At 45.0% G+C, this 17450-nt stretch overlaps 1 protein-coding gene across 3 annotated transcripts in view; it reads right to left on the reverse strand.

The window, feature by feature from the left end:
• DIAPH2 (diaphanous related formin 2) overlaps positions 1-17450 on the reverse strand; it is a 1301891-nt gene that overhangs the window by 572301 nt on the left and 712140 nt on the right. For all 3 annotated transcript variants that reach the window (XM_088475573.1, XM_088475574.1, XM_088475575.1), the window contains one exon: positions 13514-13643. In XM_088475573.1, the coding sequence (XP_088331699.1) occupies positions 13514-13643 (130 nt within the window). The remainder of the gene's footprint in view (positions 1-13513; positions 13644-17450) is intronic.

Consider the following 17450-nt stretch of genomic DNA (forward strand, 5'->3'; position numbering starts at 1 on the left):
ACCCTTATGTTGTATAAACAGGACATGCACACTTTAACAAACCAATCATTTCAGCGCCAGGGTCTGCCACACAACTGTGGCTGAAATGATTGGTTCGTTTGGGCCCCCACAAAACAAGCTGGCAATTTATCTGTCCCTGCACAAACTGGCTCTACGGAGGCAAGATGTCATCCTCATCCTCCTCATCCACCGATTCCTCACCCTCTTCAGTGTGTACATCCTCATCCTCACAGAGTATTAATTCATCCCTGCTGGAACCACAGGTCCCTCTGTACGTTCTGGAGGCTGGTCTCCCTGAAAGAGTTGATAATTCATTTTATGAACATCATCTTCTCCACATTTTGTGGAAGCAACCTCCTACGCCTTTCGCTGACAAGGTTCCCGGCTGCACTAAACACTCTTTCGGAGTACACACTGGAGGGGGGGCAACTCAGGTAAAATAGAGCCAGTTTGTACAGGGACCTCCAAATTGCTTCTTTTTCCTGCCAGTACAGGTACGGACTGTCTGACATGCCTACTTGGATGCTGTCACCGATGTAATCCTTTAACAGACAGACGCACGCTTGTCGCTGCTGCTTTGAGGATTCAAGTGCGGCTACAGCCCACACAATTCACAAAGACAGAAAAAAGAAGAAGAATATTTTTATTGTTTGTGGAGCGCACTTTGAGGGTTACACCACCCTTTAACAGATAGACGCACGCTTGTCGCTGCTGCTTTGAGGATGCAAGTGCGGCTACAGCCCACACAATTCACAAAGACAGAAAAAAGAAGAAGAATATTTTTATTGTTTGTGTAGCACACTTTGAGGGTGTCACCACCCTTTAACAGACAGACGCACGCTTGTCGCTGCTGCTTTAAGGATGCAGGTGCGGCTACAGCCCACACAATTCACAAAGACAGAAAAAAGAAGAATATTTTTATTGTTTGTGTAGCACACTTTGAGGGTGTCACCACCCTTTAACAGACAGACGCACGCTTGTCGCTGCTGCTTTGAGGATGCAAGTGTGGCTACATCGCACACAAGTCACAAACACATTAAAAAAATAGTTTTTTATTTTTTGGAGCACTTTGAGAGTTACACCACCCTTTAACAGACAGACGCACGCTTGGCGCTGCTGCTTTAAGGATGCAGGTGCGGCTACAGCCCACACATTTCACATAGACAGAAAAAAGAAGAAGAATATTTTTATTGTTTGTGTAGCACACTTTGAGGGTGTCACCACCCTTTAACAGACAGACGCACGCTTGTCGCTGCTGCTTTAAGGATGCAGGTGCGGCTACAGCCCACACATTTCACAAAGACCGAAAAAAAAAGAACAATATTTGAATTGTTTGTGTAGCACACTTTGAGGGTGTCACCACCCTTTAACAGACAGACGCACGCTTGTCGCTGCTGCTTTAAGGATGCAGGTGCGGCTACAGCCCACACATTTCACAAAGACAGAAAAAAAAAGAACAATATTTTAATTGTTTGTGTAGAACACTTTGAGGTGTCACCACCCTTTAACAGACAGACGCACGCTTGTCGCTGCTGCTTTAAGGATGCAGGTGCGGCTACAGCCCACACATTTCACATAGACAGAAAAAAGAAGAAGAATATTTTTATTGTTTGTGTAGCACACTTTGAGGGTGTCACCACCCTTTAACAGACAGACGCACGCTTGTCGCTGCTGCTTTAAGGATGCAGGTGCGGCTACAGCCCACACAATTCACAAAGACAGAAATAAGAACAATATTTTAATTGTTTGTGTAGCACACTTTGAGGGTGTCACCACCCTTTAACAGACAGACGCACGCTTGTCGCTGCTGCTTTAAGGATGCAGGTGCGGCTACAGCCCACACAATTCACAAAGACAGAAAAAAGAAGAAGAATATTTTTATTGTTTGTGTAGCACACTTTGAGGGTGTCACCACCCTTTAACAGACAGACGCACGCTTGTCGCTGCTGCTTTGAGGATGCAGGTGGAATCTAGACGGGATTTGGAACCGAGGACACACTACCTCCATCAATTGTCTAAATCCCACTGCACTAATGTCGGATACCGGACGCACGTCTAACACCAACATAGCAGTCAAGGCCTCAGTTATACGTTTTGCTTCAGGATGACTGCTGTCGTACTTCATCCTCATCGCTAGGGACTGTTGGAGGGTCAATTGTTTAGTAAAAGTAGTGATGTTCCTACTTCCTCTCTGGGATGATGAACAACTCCCAGCAGCAGCAACAGCACTAGGAGGAAGTGGTTCTTGATCTTTCCCTATTTTATTTTTATCGGAGAAAGTTTGGTCCTCCATTTATGTTATATTGATATATATACGTGCGGCTAAAGCGCGCACAAACACAGAAAATATTTTTTTATTTTTGCTGGAGAGTAGTGCACTTTGTGGGTTACACCACCCTTTAAGAAATGAGCCAGCCGGCTCTTTACTTATGGGACACAGGCGCACGCTTGGCGCTGCTCCTTTGTTGATGCACGTGCAGCCACAGTGCACACAAGTCACAAACACAGAAAATATATATTTTTTTGGTTTGGAGTGTACTTTGGGGGTTACAGAACCCTTTAACGGTCAAGCCAGCCTGCCCTTTACTTATGACACAGGCGCACGCTTGGCACTACTTTGTTGATGCACGTGCGGCTACTGCGCACACAATTCACAAACACAGAAAATAATTTTTTTTTTGGTTTGGACTGGACTGTACTTTCGGGGGTTACAGCACCCTTTAACGGTCTAGCCAGCCGGCCCTTTACTTATGATACAGGCGCACGCTTGGCACTACTTTGTTGATGCACGTGCGGCTACTGCGCACACAATTCACAAACACAGAAAATAATTTTTTTTTTGGTTTGGACTGGAGTGTACTTTCGGGGTTTACAGCACCCTTTAACGGTCTAGCCAGCCGGCCCTTTACTTATGACACAGGCGCACACTTGGCACTACTTTGTTGATGCACGTGCGGCTACTGCGCACACAATTCACAAACACAGAAAATAAATTTTTTTTTGGTTTGGACTGGAGTGTACTTTGGGGGTTACAGCACCCTTTAACGGTCAAGCCAGCCGGCCCTTTACTTATGACACAGGCGCACGCTTGGCACTACTTTGTTGATGCACGTGCGGCTACTGCGCACACAATTCACAAACACAGAAAATAATTTTTTTTTTGGTTTGGACTGGAGTGTACTTTCGGGGGTTACAGCACCCTTTAACGGTCAAGCCAGCCGGCCCTTTACTTATGACACAGGCGCACGCTTGGCACTACTTTGTTGATGCACGTGCGGCTACTGCGCACACAATTCACAAACACAGAAAATAATTTTTTTTTTGGTTTGGACTGGAGTGTACTTTGGGAGTTACAGCACCCTTTAACGGTCAAGCCAGCCGGCCCTTTACTTATGACACAGGCGCACGCTTGGCACTACTTTGTTGATGCACGTGCGGCTACTGCGCACACAATTCACAAACACAGAAAATAATTTTTTTTTTGGTTTGGACTGGAGTGTACTTTCGGGGGTTACAGCACCCTTTAACGGTCAAGCCAGCCGGCCCTTTACTTATGACACAGGCGCACACTTGGCACTACTTTGTTGATGCACGTGCGGCTACTGCGCACACAATTCACAAACACAGAAAATAATTTTTTTTTTGGTTTGGACTGGAGTGTACTTTCGGGGGTTACAGCACCCTTTAACGGTCAAGCCAGCCGGCCCTTTACTTATGACACAGGCGCACGCTTGGCACTACTTTGTTGATGCACGTGCTGCTACTGCGCACACAATTCACAAACACAGAAAATATATTATTTTTTTAGCACTTGGGGGGAGCACCCCTGATGGACAGAGCACCCCCTGGACAACACTACAGCACTCCTTTAGGACTGGGACACTGCACAGGACTTTGGAGTGGACACAGCCCCTATGGAGAACTGACTGCACAACACAGTCCAGCCAGCCCCTATGGACTTTGAAGTAGTGGACACAGCCCCTATTAACAACAGCAGCACAGCACAACACAGCCAGCCCCTATGGACTTTGAAGTAGTGGACAACAGCAGCACTACACTACACTACACTACACAGCCCTAACTCCCACCCTCCCTCTTCACTGTCCACAGCCGAGTGAGAAAATGGCGCCGACGCGGGTACCTTATATAGGATCCAAAACCCGCGAGACTCGGAAGGCGGGATGATGAAGTTTTGCCTCGATTTCAGATCCGAGTCAGGCGGGAAAAGTCGAGCCTGATTCGGATCGGACTCGGATCGGGGGGGTTCGGATTTCAGAAATCCGAACCCGCTCACCCCTAATATAAATATATATATATATATATATATATATATATATCATATGTATGATGACCTTTATTCATTTTCTGAGATACCTTAGTGTGAAGGGCCTGATTTAGCCCCGCCCGCTAGGATGCGTTCGCACGCAGCCGGCCGATTGCTTGCATTCTGTGCATTCATACACCGCAATGCGCGTGTCAGTACGAGCGATCAGGAAGTGTTCACTCGCTGCGCATAGACAGCCTGGCTGAATGAGTGACAGAAGAAGCCGTTTGTGGGTGGTGACAGGGGCAGGCCACTAGAAACGGGGGAGTGGAGGTGTGAACACAGGCGTGCCTGAGCGTCTTAACGCCGTTTCAGAGGCATGCATAAATAAGAGGCAGCGTCATAGTACACGTCACTTGGCTGAATTTTACACTGAAGCGCTCGCAGTGCTTGCGGTAGGGTATGGCCAGCCACAAGCGATGCGATCGCTTCCGATGGTACTCGATGTTACCGATGGTTGCACCCACTTCCTGGAGATGATGTGCACTAGTGGGCGTCTTAAGACAGGCTGGTGGGCGTCTGCATACACAGAGCGATCGCACGCTAAGTCATAGTGGGCGTGCTAATGCCTTGCCGTGCGATCGCCCGCTTTGCCGAATTTACATACGCATCTAGCGAGCGGGTCAGAATCAGGCCCCAAGTTCAAGGATCATCACAGCTACAGGTAAAAGTGGTATATTTATGCGTAGTGCTGCATTAAGCTGTAATTTAGATGTAGTGGTCCTTCCGGCTGAGGATTATCTTAGAAAACATGAAGATAATGAGGACAGCAGGACAAGCTGCACATGGCAATTAAACCTGACATGTTCTTGGTATCTCCGCACTTCCAGGTAACACAGGTCTGAACTCTTTTCAAGGCTGAAACACTTGTGTGAGAACAGGCTGTGCTGGGAGGACGTAAGCAGCAGACTTGCCATTCAGAAAGGGAATTGTTCAATAGAACAGGTGGAGAGAAGAAAACGCGGCTTCACGGTCTAAACATCTGAGTGGAGATGGGATCCCGATGGGCACTGTCTGGATGAAAAGATGAAAAACTCCAGTCCTGAGGTGAAGGACTGCGCTTCTCCTTCTGACGGGCTCGCCCTACGGCGCTGTCCTTTTCATGCTGCACATAGAGAATGTACAGAAAAATACCAGCCACGGACTTACGCGGGCGGACAAGGACTTTGAACATGTATACATTCATATAAATTCAAATCAGAACGAAAAGGTCAGCGCTGCATTATAAAGCCTGCTTTGATATTATATATACATTATTAGCGTATTTATAGATGATTAATGGATCAAACGCAGCATGCCTGGGCAAATTGGTGGCGTGGTCGGGGCATATAGGAGACGTGACCTATTTCGTTGCAGTTGCCCTTTCTGAATGCTGAGAGCTCTTTGTCATACAGGGATGGAATGATAACATTCAGAAATACATATACAATTGTTAAAGGCGTATACCTGAGCTGGGACGCATATTTTTCATTAAGCTCCCACTTCTATCAGCCAGTCCGCAGGGCGCTTTATGCTGGCGCAGACGTCATGATATCTGTACATAATGTGGCCCAAAATTATTGGCATGATCCAAACAAGAGTGGGAAATTGTCATAGACAAAAATGTGGACTCTAGGGGGAGTTTTTAGAAGTGAGTATAAGGTTCCATAGCAACCAATCAGATTCTAGCTATTATCCTCTAGGCAAATGCTAAGTAGAATCTGATTGGGTGCTATGGGCAACATCTCTTCTAAAACTCAGGGCCTGATTCAGACCCGCTCGCGAGCGCTCGCAAGCGGGTCGATGTTGGGCCAGTGCGTATGCGCAAGCCGTCGCTATGGGTCTCGCTACAAAGGGGGCGTGCTGTCGATGGTGAGTGACAGCACGCCCCCTTTGGTGGGCAGGCCTGGCCAGACCGGGGCGTTCATGGGAACGCCTACCGTCTGGGGGCGGCCCCACTGACATCACAAGTGATGTCAGTGGGAGTGCTTTTGGCTCTGATAGAGCCAAAAGCACTCCAGGGCTTACGGCAGACGAGACCCTACCACAAGGGTCTCGTCGCAAGCCCGATGGTCGTGATGGTCTTGACCATCGCGACCATCGTTTTGGCCGCTCGCTATAGCTATGGGTGGTCACCCACAGCTATACGAGCGGCCAGGAGGCCGCTCTAAAAATTCAGAGGGACGGCCCTGATTCAGAGCGAGCGCTCTGTCAGAGCATCCGGCTCTGAATCAGGGCCTCACTTTAGTAAATTTACCCCTTGATACCTAGAGTGTGTACGGTCTTCTGTCAGCAGCACTAACACATCCCTATGTGGTCTGGACTATTGTTTTGCATTACGACATGAATACATATCCATACTTTTTCTTTTTTTATGATCATCGGCAGGTCTACCTGAGGGGTTCAGTACAAATAAACCATGTAAGGACTCCCTACAGGGCCACCGAGAGCTGAACGGGGCCTGGGTGCTAGGGGGCGTGGACAAAATCAGGGAGGCGTGACCACAACACCCCCCGAGAAAAACTGAAAAAGTACTATGCGGCGATTAGTCTGCGCGTCGCTGCAAATGGGGACATTTGTCCCTCTCAGCAGGTGCCCTGGGCCCATGCCAGGCCCCTCCAACAAGCCTGGGACCCCTCCTCTCAGAAAGAGTATGCGGCACACTCTCTGCACCCCTGCCTCTTAACTCTATGTATTTCCAACCTCTCTCATGCCACAAACAGACACTCATAGAGCAGAGGGCCTGATTCAGGCCCGGTCACAAGGCTGCGTTCGCAAGCAGCCTGTCGAGGCGAAAATATGCTAATGACCGCAAATGCGATGTAACCGCAGCACAATACGTAGACACCCAACACTACATAATGCCACCTACTTCCTTTCACCTACGTTCTCGCAAGACAGCGGAAACATCGGGAACCATCGGACCCACACTCACAAGTTGTGGTTGACCTGACCCTACCGCAGACATTGCTAAGGTTTGTGTGTGTAACTAGACGTTAGGATGCATATGCCGTCGCTGGGGCCTAATTATGCACACCCCTGAAACGGCGTCTAGACGCCCAGACACGCCTGCGTTTCTCTGACCACCCCACCCCCCCCCTTCATCATACTGTACCTCCGTATTTAGTTTTCCTCTGATGACAGTCCTTATTACCGGGACCAGAGGACTTAATAAATAGGCCTCTTTTCCATTACTAATCTCCTGAATTTCTCTGTGCTGCTGGGGGAACCCTGCTACTTAATCGTGCACTATAATGTCAGAAATGACCAGCGATGCGCGCTCCTCAATCATCGCCTGAACATGCCGGTCAATCTGCCGATAACGACAGATTGACCATGTTCAGGGATGAGGTAGGGTCCCTGCACTGAACGACATATCGCTCAGTGTAGGCACTACAGGGGAAGAGGAATGACTGAACGATTACAATGTTGTAATCGTACGGTCATTCCACTATCTGCAAGTGGATGTACCCCATTAGACCCAAGTGCACCTTACACAGGCTAAAAACTATAACTGGAATAAACTGTGATTTAAATTCTATATTGCTAAGCAAAATATGTGGATTTATGGTAGGCTCACACACATTAATAACCTTTTTCCATCAAAAGCGACTTTGTAAAATTAATCTTTACTTGGTTTAATCCCTTGTGAACCTGTAAAACACTGGAGGATTTCCTCCCCCCCCCTCCCAAAATCAAATTGTGCAAAATCATAAAAGCTATGAATTTAAGCGTTCGCCACAGGAGAAAACCAATAATGGATTTATTAAAAAAAACAAAAAACTAAAATAAATAAATAACCTGTCTGACCAAAAGGCTTATACAGAGAGCGTTCAAATAAAAAGTATTGCCAGAAACAGCTGCCACTAATCCTGACTAAAAAAACTAAATAAAAAATATATATAATTAAAAGTCATTTGATAATTCCGTAGCTGGGAGCTGACATTTGAATGCAGACAGCAGTGTGGAACGTGTACTAGAATCCTTGAAGCATTGATTGGGAAGGAGACATGAAAATAGCCCGTGGTCATGTGATTGCAATCTTAGATCGACAATTTCACGGCGCATCAGAGTCAATTTCTTATTGTTTTTCAGACGCATTGGATGCAATTAAACCATAAAAGAGAAGCTGTTTAGCAGGGGGCTCACCAAGACAGGAATTAAAATGGCAGCTCTATCATCTCTCAGGCCGGCTAACAGTTAGAGCGTGAATCGCACTAATAACCACACAATAAGGCTTTAGAACCAGACCCATATGGTTCACCTATAACAAAGCCAGGCCTGCTTACCGATACTTAGATGCTGCCAGGACTTGAGTAGTAACAGGTTATTGATGTTATTGATGCCATTTTCCTGGCGAATTCCCTAGTGTGCATGCGCACCACGCCGGAAAAATGGCCGTTGCGGACATTTTTCAGGCGTTTTGTCCAGCGCTACAGCCCGACACGGAACTTCGGAGGGGTAAGTATTAAAAAATACGGACCCAGGAGACCGTAATCACCGCACACCCTGCACCCAGGGCCGGATTAAGGACCTAATGGGCCTGGAGCTCAAAATGTTCAAGGGCCTATACTGAGAAAGGAAGGAGCTGTGACCAGTGCTGTGTGGGTATGACCAGTGCTGTGTGGGTGTGACCAGTGATGCGTGGGTGTGACCCAGTGCTGTGTGGGTGGTGCTAGAGCCAAGTGGGCGTGTACATCCCTACACTAACAACCGCACTGTCTCCCTAAATACCTAAAAATATTACTTATGATTTATATAGCCGACGGTGTGGCCAGCTGGTCATCATCATGCTGTCATGATGGTGGGGCCTCTTTTTATGTGGAGGCCTGGAGCTGTAGCTCCATCCGCCCCATTGTTAATCTGGCTCTGCCTGCACCCGTTATAAATACGCCCATGGTAGCAAAATCACAATATCAAGGGCTGAGGCAGAAGTGTTTTCAGACTCACTCCAAGTTCAAATGATGCAGAACAGGTTCTAAAGAGGAGATAAGCCAAAGAGGGTAAAGCTGGCAACCTTAGGCTGAGGCCCTCACAGAGGAGGACGACGTCGCTGGACCTCACTGGAGGAGTAAGTATTGGTAAACACTAGTGAATTATTTTGTTTGTATCACAGTGATAACCGAAAAATTGCGCTGGTGTTTACCATGGTTGATAAATGGGGGGCCTATATTCCCTATCAGATGGTCACACATATACTGTGCTCTTGGGTTAATTTTTTTATCAGGATACAGTTAACCTACAGTACCAGTATGTTTTTGGATTGTGGGAGGAAACCAGAGCACCCAGAGGAAACCTATGCAAACAGGGGCAGAACATGCAAACTCCACACAGATAGACCCTTGGTGGAAATTGAACCCAAGACCTCAGAGCTGTGAGGCACCAAGCTAACCATCGTGCCACCGTGTAGACTTCTCCTATAGAAAGATCAGCAGCAGCCAATAGACTGCCATGGGGGGGAAGAGAAGCTGCCTGTGGTCTCCTAGGTAACCTGTACAATTCCCGGATGCTTCTAACATTACCATGCTTTAGCTGTATGCACTTTAAAAGACAACTATTGTAGATAGATCTTACAACTAAGTAAAAAAACACTTGATTTAGATTAAAGCAATCCATGTGGTAGACTTGTAGGAAAACCCCTGATGTTTACAGTGGAGGCCGCCATCTGTATACTGGGCATTACCGATCAATTCCCCAGGATCTAGTGACATCGCTGTTGCGAGCATCAAATAAAAATTTCTGGCTCCAAATAATTAGTTTCTCTTACGTAATCAGCCAGTACTTCCTTCATAGTAAACTATTCAATATATACAGCTCCCCAGTCTCTGGAGAGCACCAATCCAGGCAACGTTCTATCATTCACCATCTAGGCTGTGTACCAGCTCTCTAGGACATGTACAATTGAACCGGCTTCAATTTAGATTTCATTATTTTTACGCACGATAAGCAAGGGCATATTATGTTTTAATCTATTTCTGTGGAAACAGCATCTAGGTTTCTCCAAAAGCATATTTCAAAAGGTAATGAATATTTATTACTCGAGACGATCAGAACCTGACATGCAGTAAAATGTAAAGGAAGCAATTCACGAGGAACTATTGATTTGTGGAGGAACGGGCTTGCAGCTCTTCTTAGCGACAACACCCCGGGGTTATGCCTGCCTCATGTATCGGCCTTTTCTTCTCATCTCAGATCCTGAAACTCTCTGTACATGGGACAGCTGTGATTTAAGTGCATCGGCCACTGACTGTACACACAGTGGCGGCAGCCATTTTGTCAGCTAATATTCATGAGAATGCAGATTGTCAATTTACCAGGAGCCAGTGACAACCAAACAGTGATTGTCAAATGTCTCGGCCATCTCACTGGTTCCTAGTGATTCTATAGTCTTGCTCATGAACACTGACTTTGCGCACAAAATGGCAGCCTTCAAAGCAGCAATAAAACATAGATTTTATTTTTTTGCTATTTATACAGAAAGTTATATTTAAACATACATCTGATTTTTTTTTCTCAGCTATGCTCCTACATATCATTATCTCCTTTTCAAAATCTATCTTGAGGGAAAACAAATATGGTTGCTAGCCACAGAAACAGTCAGTTTGCTACACAGACCCGTAGGCATAGCTGCTGACTTTTCGTCTGCCTTCCCCCACAAGAGGGGGCAGCCAGATTAGCAGCACAGGAAAGGAGGGGGGGCATTGTGCCACAATTGCCTCATGGTGGCCCCTGCTATACAATGTTAAGATTACGGACTTTGTAAAGCAGGAGGGGGCGGGGTCTCAATGATGCGATTCAGAGAAAATCGCGTCACAAAGCCACATGGACCTTCCACTTCACTCGGAAAGTGGGCAGACACGAACGACCTTCGGGAGACCTGCCCACTTTTCCAAAACGTCACTGCTTACTGTATAATGTGCCATGTGACAGTGGTTGCCACGGCAGTCACATGACACTGAAAAATGTGCAGAACTTTAAAGGTCATTACAAAGCTGCTTCTTATATCCAGCCACTATGATTTATTTTTTAAAAAAAAAGACAACCATTTTTGACATGGGATCGTCGCTCTACATTTTGTAGAAAATCGCTGCAAACTAAACATGTTGTAGTAAATAATAAAACTATATTACTCTGTCCTTCTTCGATCAGCAAAATAATCTGCTTACTTTGGAAACCCTGTATTTCGTTGCTTACTGAACACGCTGAAGTGGAAAAGCGTTTAGTTGATGGGTAACGTTTAAAATGGAAGCCAAACGGCATCTGCGGAATTAATGCCCCGACACAGTCATCTGGATCCGTCCTCACTATACGTCCTGCTTCATCCGTTCACAGGACTCCATTTTCCCCCTTATTGTTACAGACATTGGTACAGCTATTTATTCGGTGGCTCAGAACCCTCCGCTCTTCGCAGTATATACGGATACGCTTTCTAATGTGAGCACCACATCCAGACGACACAATGATGCTCTGCTCCCTGCCAGGCTGTGTTACAAACAGCTGCTACAATACCACTCCGACACCTCAGTCTCAGCAAACTTTCAGTAAAAAGAATTGCGCACAAATGCTGGCGAGGTGTTTTATCTCCATTGTGCTCCGAGATCAGCACTTCTCAAACTAACAGCACAGTACTTGCAAACACATTATAAGCACAAAGCAGTGAGGAGCTGTTTTCATACTTGACTTTTAGAGCTGAATAACTTCAACCACATCAGCTTCTGTGCTGTGTATTTCACAGTGTTTACTGCTCTTCCCGACTCATATTTACACAGTGATTAGAAGCCAAACAGAGGTCGTTCGCATTAGCAAAAATGACAAACTTTGGGCCTGATCCAGAGATTGGCGCAATGTCGATGTGGGACGCAGTGGAACAATTTTTTTGCAACTGTTCAAACACCAAAGATGCACTGCGCAGGCGCCGTGATGGATTAGCGATGGCGGTCACAGAAATTTATTTGCAAAGTGAGTGACAGGTAGTCGTTTGGAGGAGGGAACTGGGGGGGTTAAAAAAACGCAGGTGTGTCATGACGGTTTTCTGGGCGCGTCGTAATGAGCATCTGCAAAGTCATCCACAGCTGGAGAGTCCCCAGCGTCTTAGCAGAGCCGCTCTATCTGAGGCAGCATAGGCTTACTCAGAAGTTCCATGTGCGACCGATGTTTCCGCTTTTGTACATAAGCGGCGGATGCGAGACGCTGGAGGTCTGAAGACACCAGCTAAGCCATTAGCATATTTTCGAAAGTCCGCTGCGTACGGAATCGCAAGATTTGCCTCCATCTCTGAATCACCCTATAGACAAATGTACAGGCTATGAGATGGCTCGTACAGATATGTCTTATCCAACTAGCTCGGAAATTTGCAAAGAGAAAACAATTCTCGATCTTTCGACTACTCTGAGATATTATCATTAGAGAATTTAGCAAAACTGTTTCTCGAACAGAATTGCTTGAACGTGAATCAACTAAAATTGTCTAGTAAATCGGAGCTACAGTATGCGCACGTTTGACGTAAGCTCTTCTAATGCCAATGGCAAGCTTTGACATTTTCCACTGCTTGAATTAATTGCAAAATAATATATATGTACCATAAACTGTATCTATTTTAACAGTTTTGACTTGAATGGTGAATGTTGACAGCGAATGCAAATTCAGAGGGTGAACTGCGAAGGCAAGATGCTAATAATTAGGGCGGCACTCCACCGATTCACAACAGACCAATATTTATGAGATCACCCAGGTATTAATAAATGTATATTTATTAACTATATACGTATTCTGTTACTTGTGTACTTTGCGGACGCATTGCAGAGAGAACCCAAGTGTCCTACACTCATTACTATTATCAATCATGGTAATGTCTAAATCCCCTTCACGGAGAGGACCCCGACGTCATCAGCCAGTATCCAGCGTCATTCCCACTGTCCAGCGTCATTCCCTACCATCCAAGTCGGCATAGAGGGGAAATATAACCTTGTGGCGAGCGATGCGAGCCACCGAAGCATGGCAAGCGCTGCGAGCCCGCGAGTGGACACCTTTCTTCTTTAGGTGAGGACAACTTTCGCTACCTGTGTACATCAAGTACACAAGTACCATTTAAAACATTCATTGGGTTCTCTCTGCAATGAGTCCGTAAAGTACACAGGTAACCGTATTCTTTATATACACACATATATTTCACATTAGCGCGATAGGGATACAGGTGCTGTACTTTCCTACCTTTGCTGGCACTCTCCACATGTTCAAGCTCATCGGGGAATTTCAGGAGGTCCTGCAATCTTTCTTCACAGTCTTCAGCAAGAAAATGCAACAAGGTGGTTTTTTGGTCTGAAGACTTTGTGTCTCGAATCTGTAAAAGAGATTGTAAAAAAAGCGACATTAAAATCCACACAACCTTCAGTAACAGCAGAGGTGTAAAACATTACGTACATACAGTACACACTACACGGGTCATCATATAATAACACAATCATAATGAAACCGCTAAACCATTTTGATTTACTTTTTATTCCAAGCCTTTTGTCAAATGCTAAAGTTGTGGAAACAGACAGGTATGTGCAATGTAAATATAAATACGAGATCGGTATATACAGCATGAATCCTGCTTTAGAACAGTGTACAAATATACAGTACTTTTTAAACATTTATAGCCTTTTCAGCCAATATTCTTGACTTAATAGGGGAGACTAACAGTTATAGGGGCTGATGTTGGGATGCATGCAAAGTGGTGGCTGCAGGTGCGCACGGCTTTGGAAGCCAGATTTACTACCTTATGCTAAAGAGAAAATCCGTAGGACTAATGCGGGGGGTTTGTGTGTCTACAAGTAGAAACATGTGCCGCCCAGTGATTTTATGTAAGACATCAAAACCACCATCATCATCAGTATTGGGACTTGAAACAGCCCCATTTAAATCTGCGCTAGATGGAAAATCTCGCCGCTTGTGTCTGTGCATGACCTTCTACTAAAGAGACGCTCAGATGCTTTTTGGCATGGTATTAAGTTACAACTTTCGCTCAGTTACAAATCAACATCATCTCTAAACTCTGACAATTACCAATGCTGAAAGAAAATAAGTTACACGACTGAAATCAGCGTCTGCACAATGTGTAAAGTTAATCAGCCTAAGTTAGTTTTCTAGCATAATTTCCACTTAATGTTAAAAATATAATGGCGTGGAGAGAAGCAAAAAAAACAACGGGTGGAAGCATTTTAAGAGGAAAAGAATCAATATTCAATTAGATGGTAATGAAAGGAAACTTGGGATGCAATCTTAGAAGTTTGAAAACCGTTTTGCCCGTGATGACGTTCGCTTTCCCTAAGTCAGAAATAAAACAACAGCGTCCAAAGAAAAATACACAGAGTTCAGGTCTTGTGTTATAAAGTGATTGTGCTGAGGAAATACTTTGAAAGTGCTGTGCAAATGTGGTTTTTGCTAGATAGGCCAGTGAATGCCCGCAGTCTACAGCGCTCACAAAAACAATTACTATTAGGGGTTTTAAAAAAAAAAAAAACGCACAATGAGTTTATTCCTCGGAACGCTTCAAAGAGAGCAAAGAGCTGGTTTATTTACAGTGTTTATTCTTCATCCTGAATTAAGAATTGTGTTTATTGTAACTACTGTCAATGAACTCAAATAATGGCAATTAGTGCACACCATCAGCAAACAAATAACTGGGGGGACGAGAATAATTAGTTGCTTATTTAATGAGGGGGTGACCAGCAACACCGTAACATGAGTGGCGTAAGTCCCAAATTCTGCGTGGAAAAGGTGTGGCCAGTGGATGGGGCGGGGCTTAAGGTGCCAAAGGTCATGATCCTCCAGGCCTAATTTGCATAAATCTGGTACTGACCACAGTTCAAAGCCTGTTCATGATCTGCCCATTCCGGTGTCTGCAGACTCTGGTGCCCTATATAAAATACCTTTTTAATTACTTACATAAATGCTCGTAAAATGACATGCAATTCGGTCAAATAAAAAGAGTTAAAATTTTAGTTTGCATGCGTGCAAATTAAAAGCATTAAAGTTTATACTGGGCAGAGTAGAGCGTAAGCTTTTTAGACCAACTGATAAATAAGGGGCTTGTAACATATGTACGCATGCGCAGATTGCAAAAATCAGCTGGCTGCGAGCGAATGAGAGTCTAGCGAGCCGGTCTCAATCAGGCCCATAGTCCACAGAGCTTTACAGAGAGTATTTCAGTCACTCACATGAGTCCCTGCAGGGGAATTTACAATCTAAGGGGTCTATGTACTAAGCCTTGGAGAGAGATAAAGTGGATGGAGATAAAGTACCAACCAATCAGCTCCTATCACTTTAGAGGCTGTGTTTGAAAAATGACAGTTAGGAGCTGATTGGTTGCCATCCACGTCTTAGTACACACTCAGGCTCATTCTTTTTTAGTCGGAAGCCAATAAACCTGTCAGTATGTATTTGGAGTGTGGGAAGCAAGATGATCTCAGGCCTGTGAGACAGCAATGCTAACCACTACGCTAATTGTGCTGTCCATTCAACTGGTTCAATAAAAATGATCCACTCACTCCTCATATACCTTACATTACGCTGCCATTTTATCGATCACGCATTCAATTCTTTCCAAATGCTGCTCATCATCCCGGTAAACAGAAGAGAGGCTAGGATTCCCCACCTCAGGCTCATACACAAAGTTCCACTGTTTATCAGGGTAGTATATGTATCAGGGACAGACTGGGTGCTGTAGAAGAGCCCCGGCATCCTCCTGTGCACACACATACGGGAAAGAAAGCATGACTGTGCCTCATCATGGAGTGTGGCCACAGAAAAAGGGTGTAGTCACAGCTCACGGGTGCGCAGCGAGTGACGGAGGAGTGGCCTCGTGGCACGGCACCGTCTTTCTGTATGCCGGCCAAGCAGAGCGATGGGAAGTGGAGCTATTTGGCCGGGTTTTCAGGCAGAACCTTATATGCATTCAACACTAGGCAAACAAACATAGAATTTGATGGAGGACCTCTCGTCTGACCTTATTATCATGCAAATAACTTCAGGCCGTATCTGATACTTTGATTTTTCAGACACAGTTCCAGTACCTTTCTACCCTCCTGATTTATTCCTCTGACATTGCCCAATCTGCACCCTCTCTAATACATTCATGTCCTTCTGGAGACACGTTCTCCAGAACTGAACACCGTACATAGGTGTGGCCTCACCAAAGACCTTCATAGTGGCATCATCGCCTCCCTCTTTCTGGGGCACGCCAACCATCAGGTATACAACATAATTATATACGGACACCAAACATCTCATCAATGTTGGTATAACGTAGCACGGCAGGGGGGCGCCTCTCCCCAGGCTCCTGTCCATGCCAGAAAAAAAAAAAAATCGAAAATGCTTTCAAATATTCTCATTTGCATCATCCACATTGGAGGAACGGTTTCCATTGTAGTCTGGAAGTGTGTGTGTGTACCTGATTGGTTGCTATGAGTAACATCAGAATTTATGCATACCAGTTGCTGTCCCGTTAGTATACGTTTTCATTTTAGGTGTAGCAATTTTCTCCCATGAATGTACATCTTTATCATAAACATTAGGCCTATATCTAGATGTGTTTTTCTTTGCTAATGATCAAGCATCTCATGGGAGCACACATTCAGAACCAGCGATGTAGGAAAAGTGCGTGGGACATGTTTATAAAGCACAAACAAGCAGTCAGACTGATATGACGGCACCAACAGGTGCTCTAAAGAAATAATAAAAAAAAAAAAATGAATACCAGAAGCTTCCAGCAAGATTCCTGCTGCGAGACGACTCCATTATGCAACTATTACATTCTGCTAAATTTAGAAGAATAGATCAATAATTCCTAGAGCAATATATTGCTCAATAGAGTAGTGTTTTAACTGTGGTCTATGTAGGTCTATTAACTGAAAAACAACTATGTTCCTACAGGAAGACAAGATATACTGTACATGCAATTAATATACGTTTCTTTGGATCAGTTCCAACATCATACCATTATACCAAGAAGAATATTATGGTAAACAACAGTTTCCTGCCCATATTGGCAACAATTTAGTGTAGAGGCTTAAAATTAATATAAGGTTTAAAAAAGTTAAATCATATCATGCCTTTACTTGCAGTACATAGAATAAAAAAAAAATAATAATAATTATGTAAACTG

This window comes from Taudactylus pleione, unplaced genomic scaffold (assembly GCF_031769625.1).
Source record: "Taudactylus pleione unplaced genomic scaffold, aTauple2 ptg000174l, whole genome shotgun sequence".
NCBI lineage: Eukaryota > Metazoa > Chordata > Amphibia > Anura > Myobatrachidae > Taudactylus > Taudactylus pleione.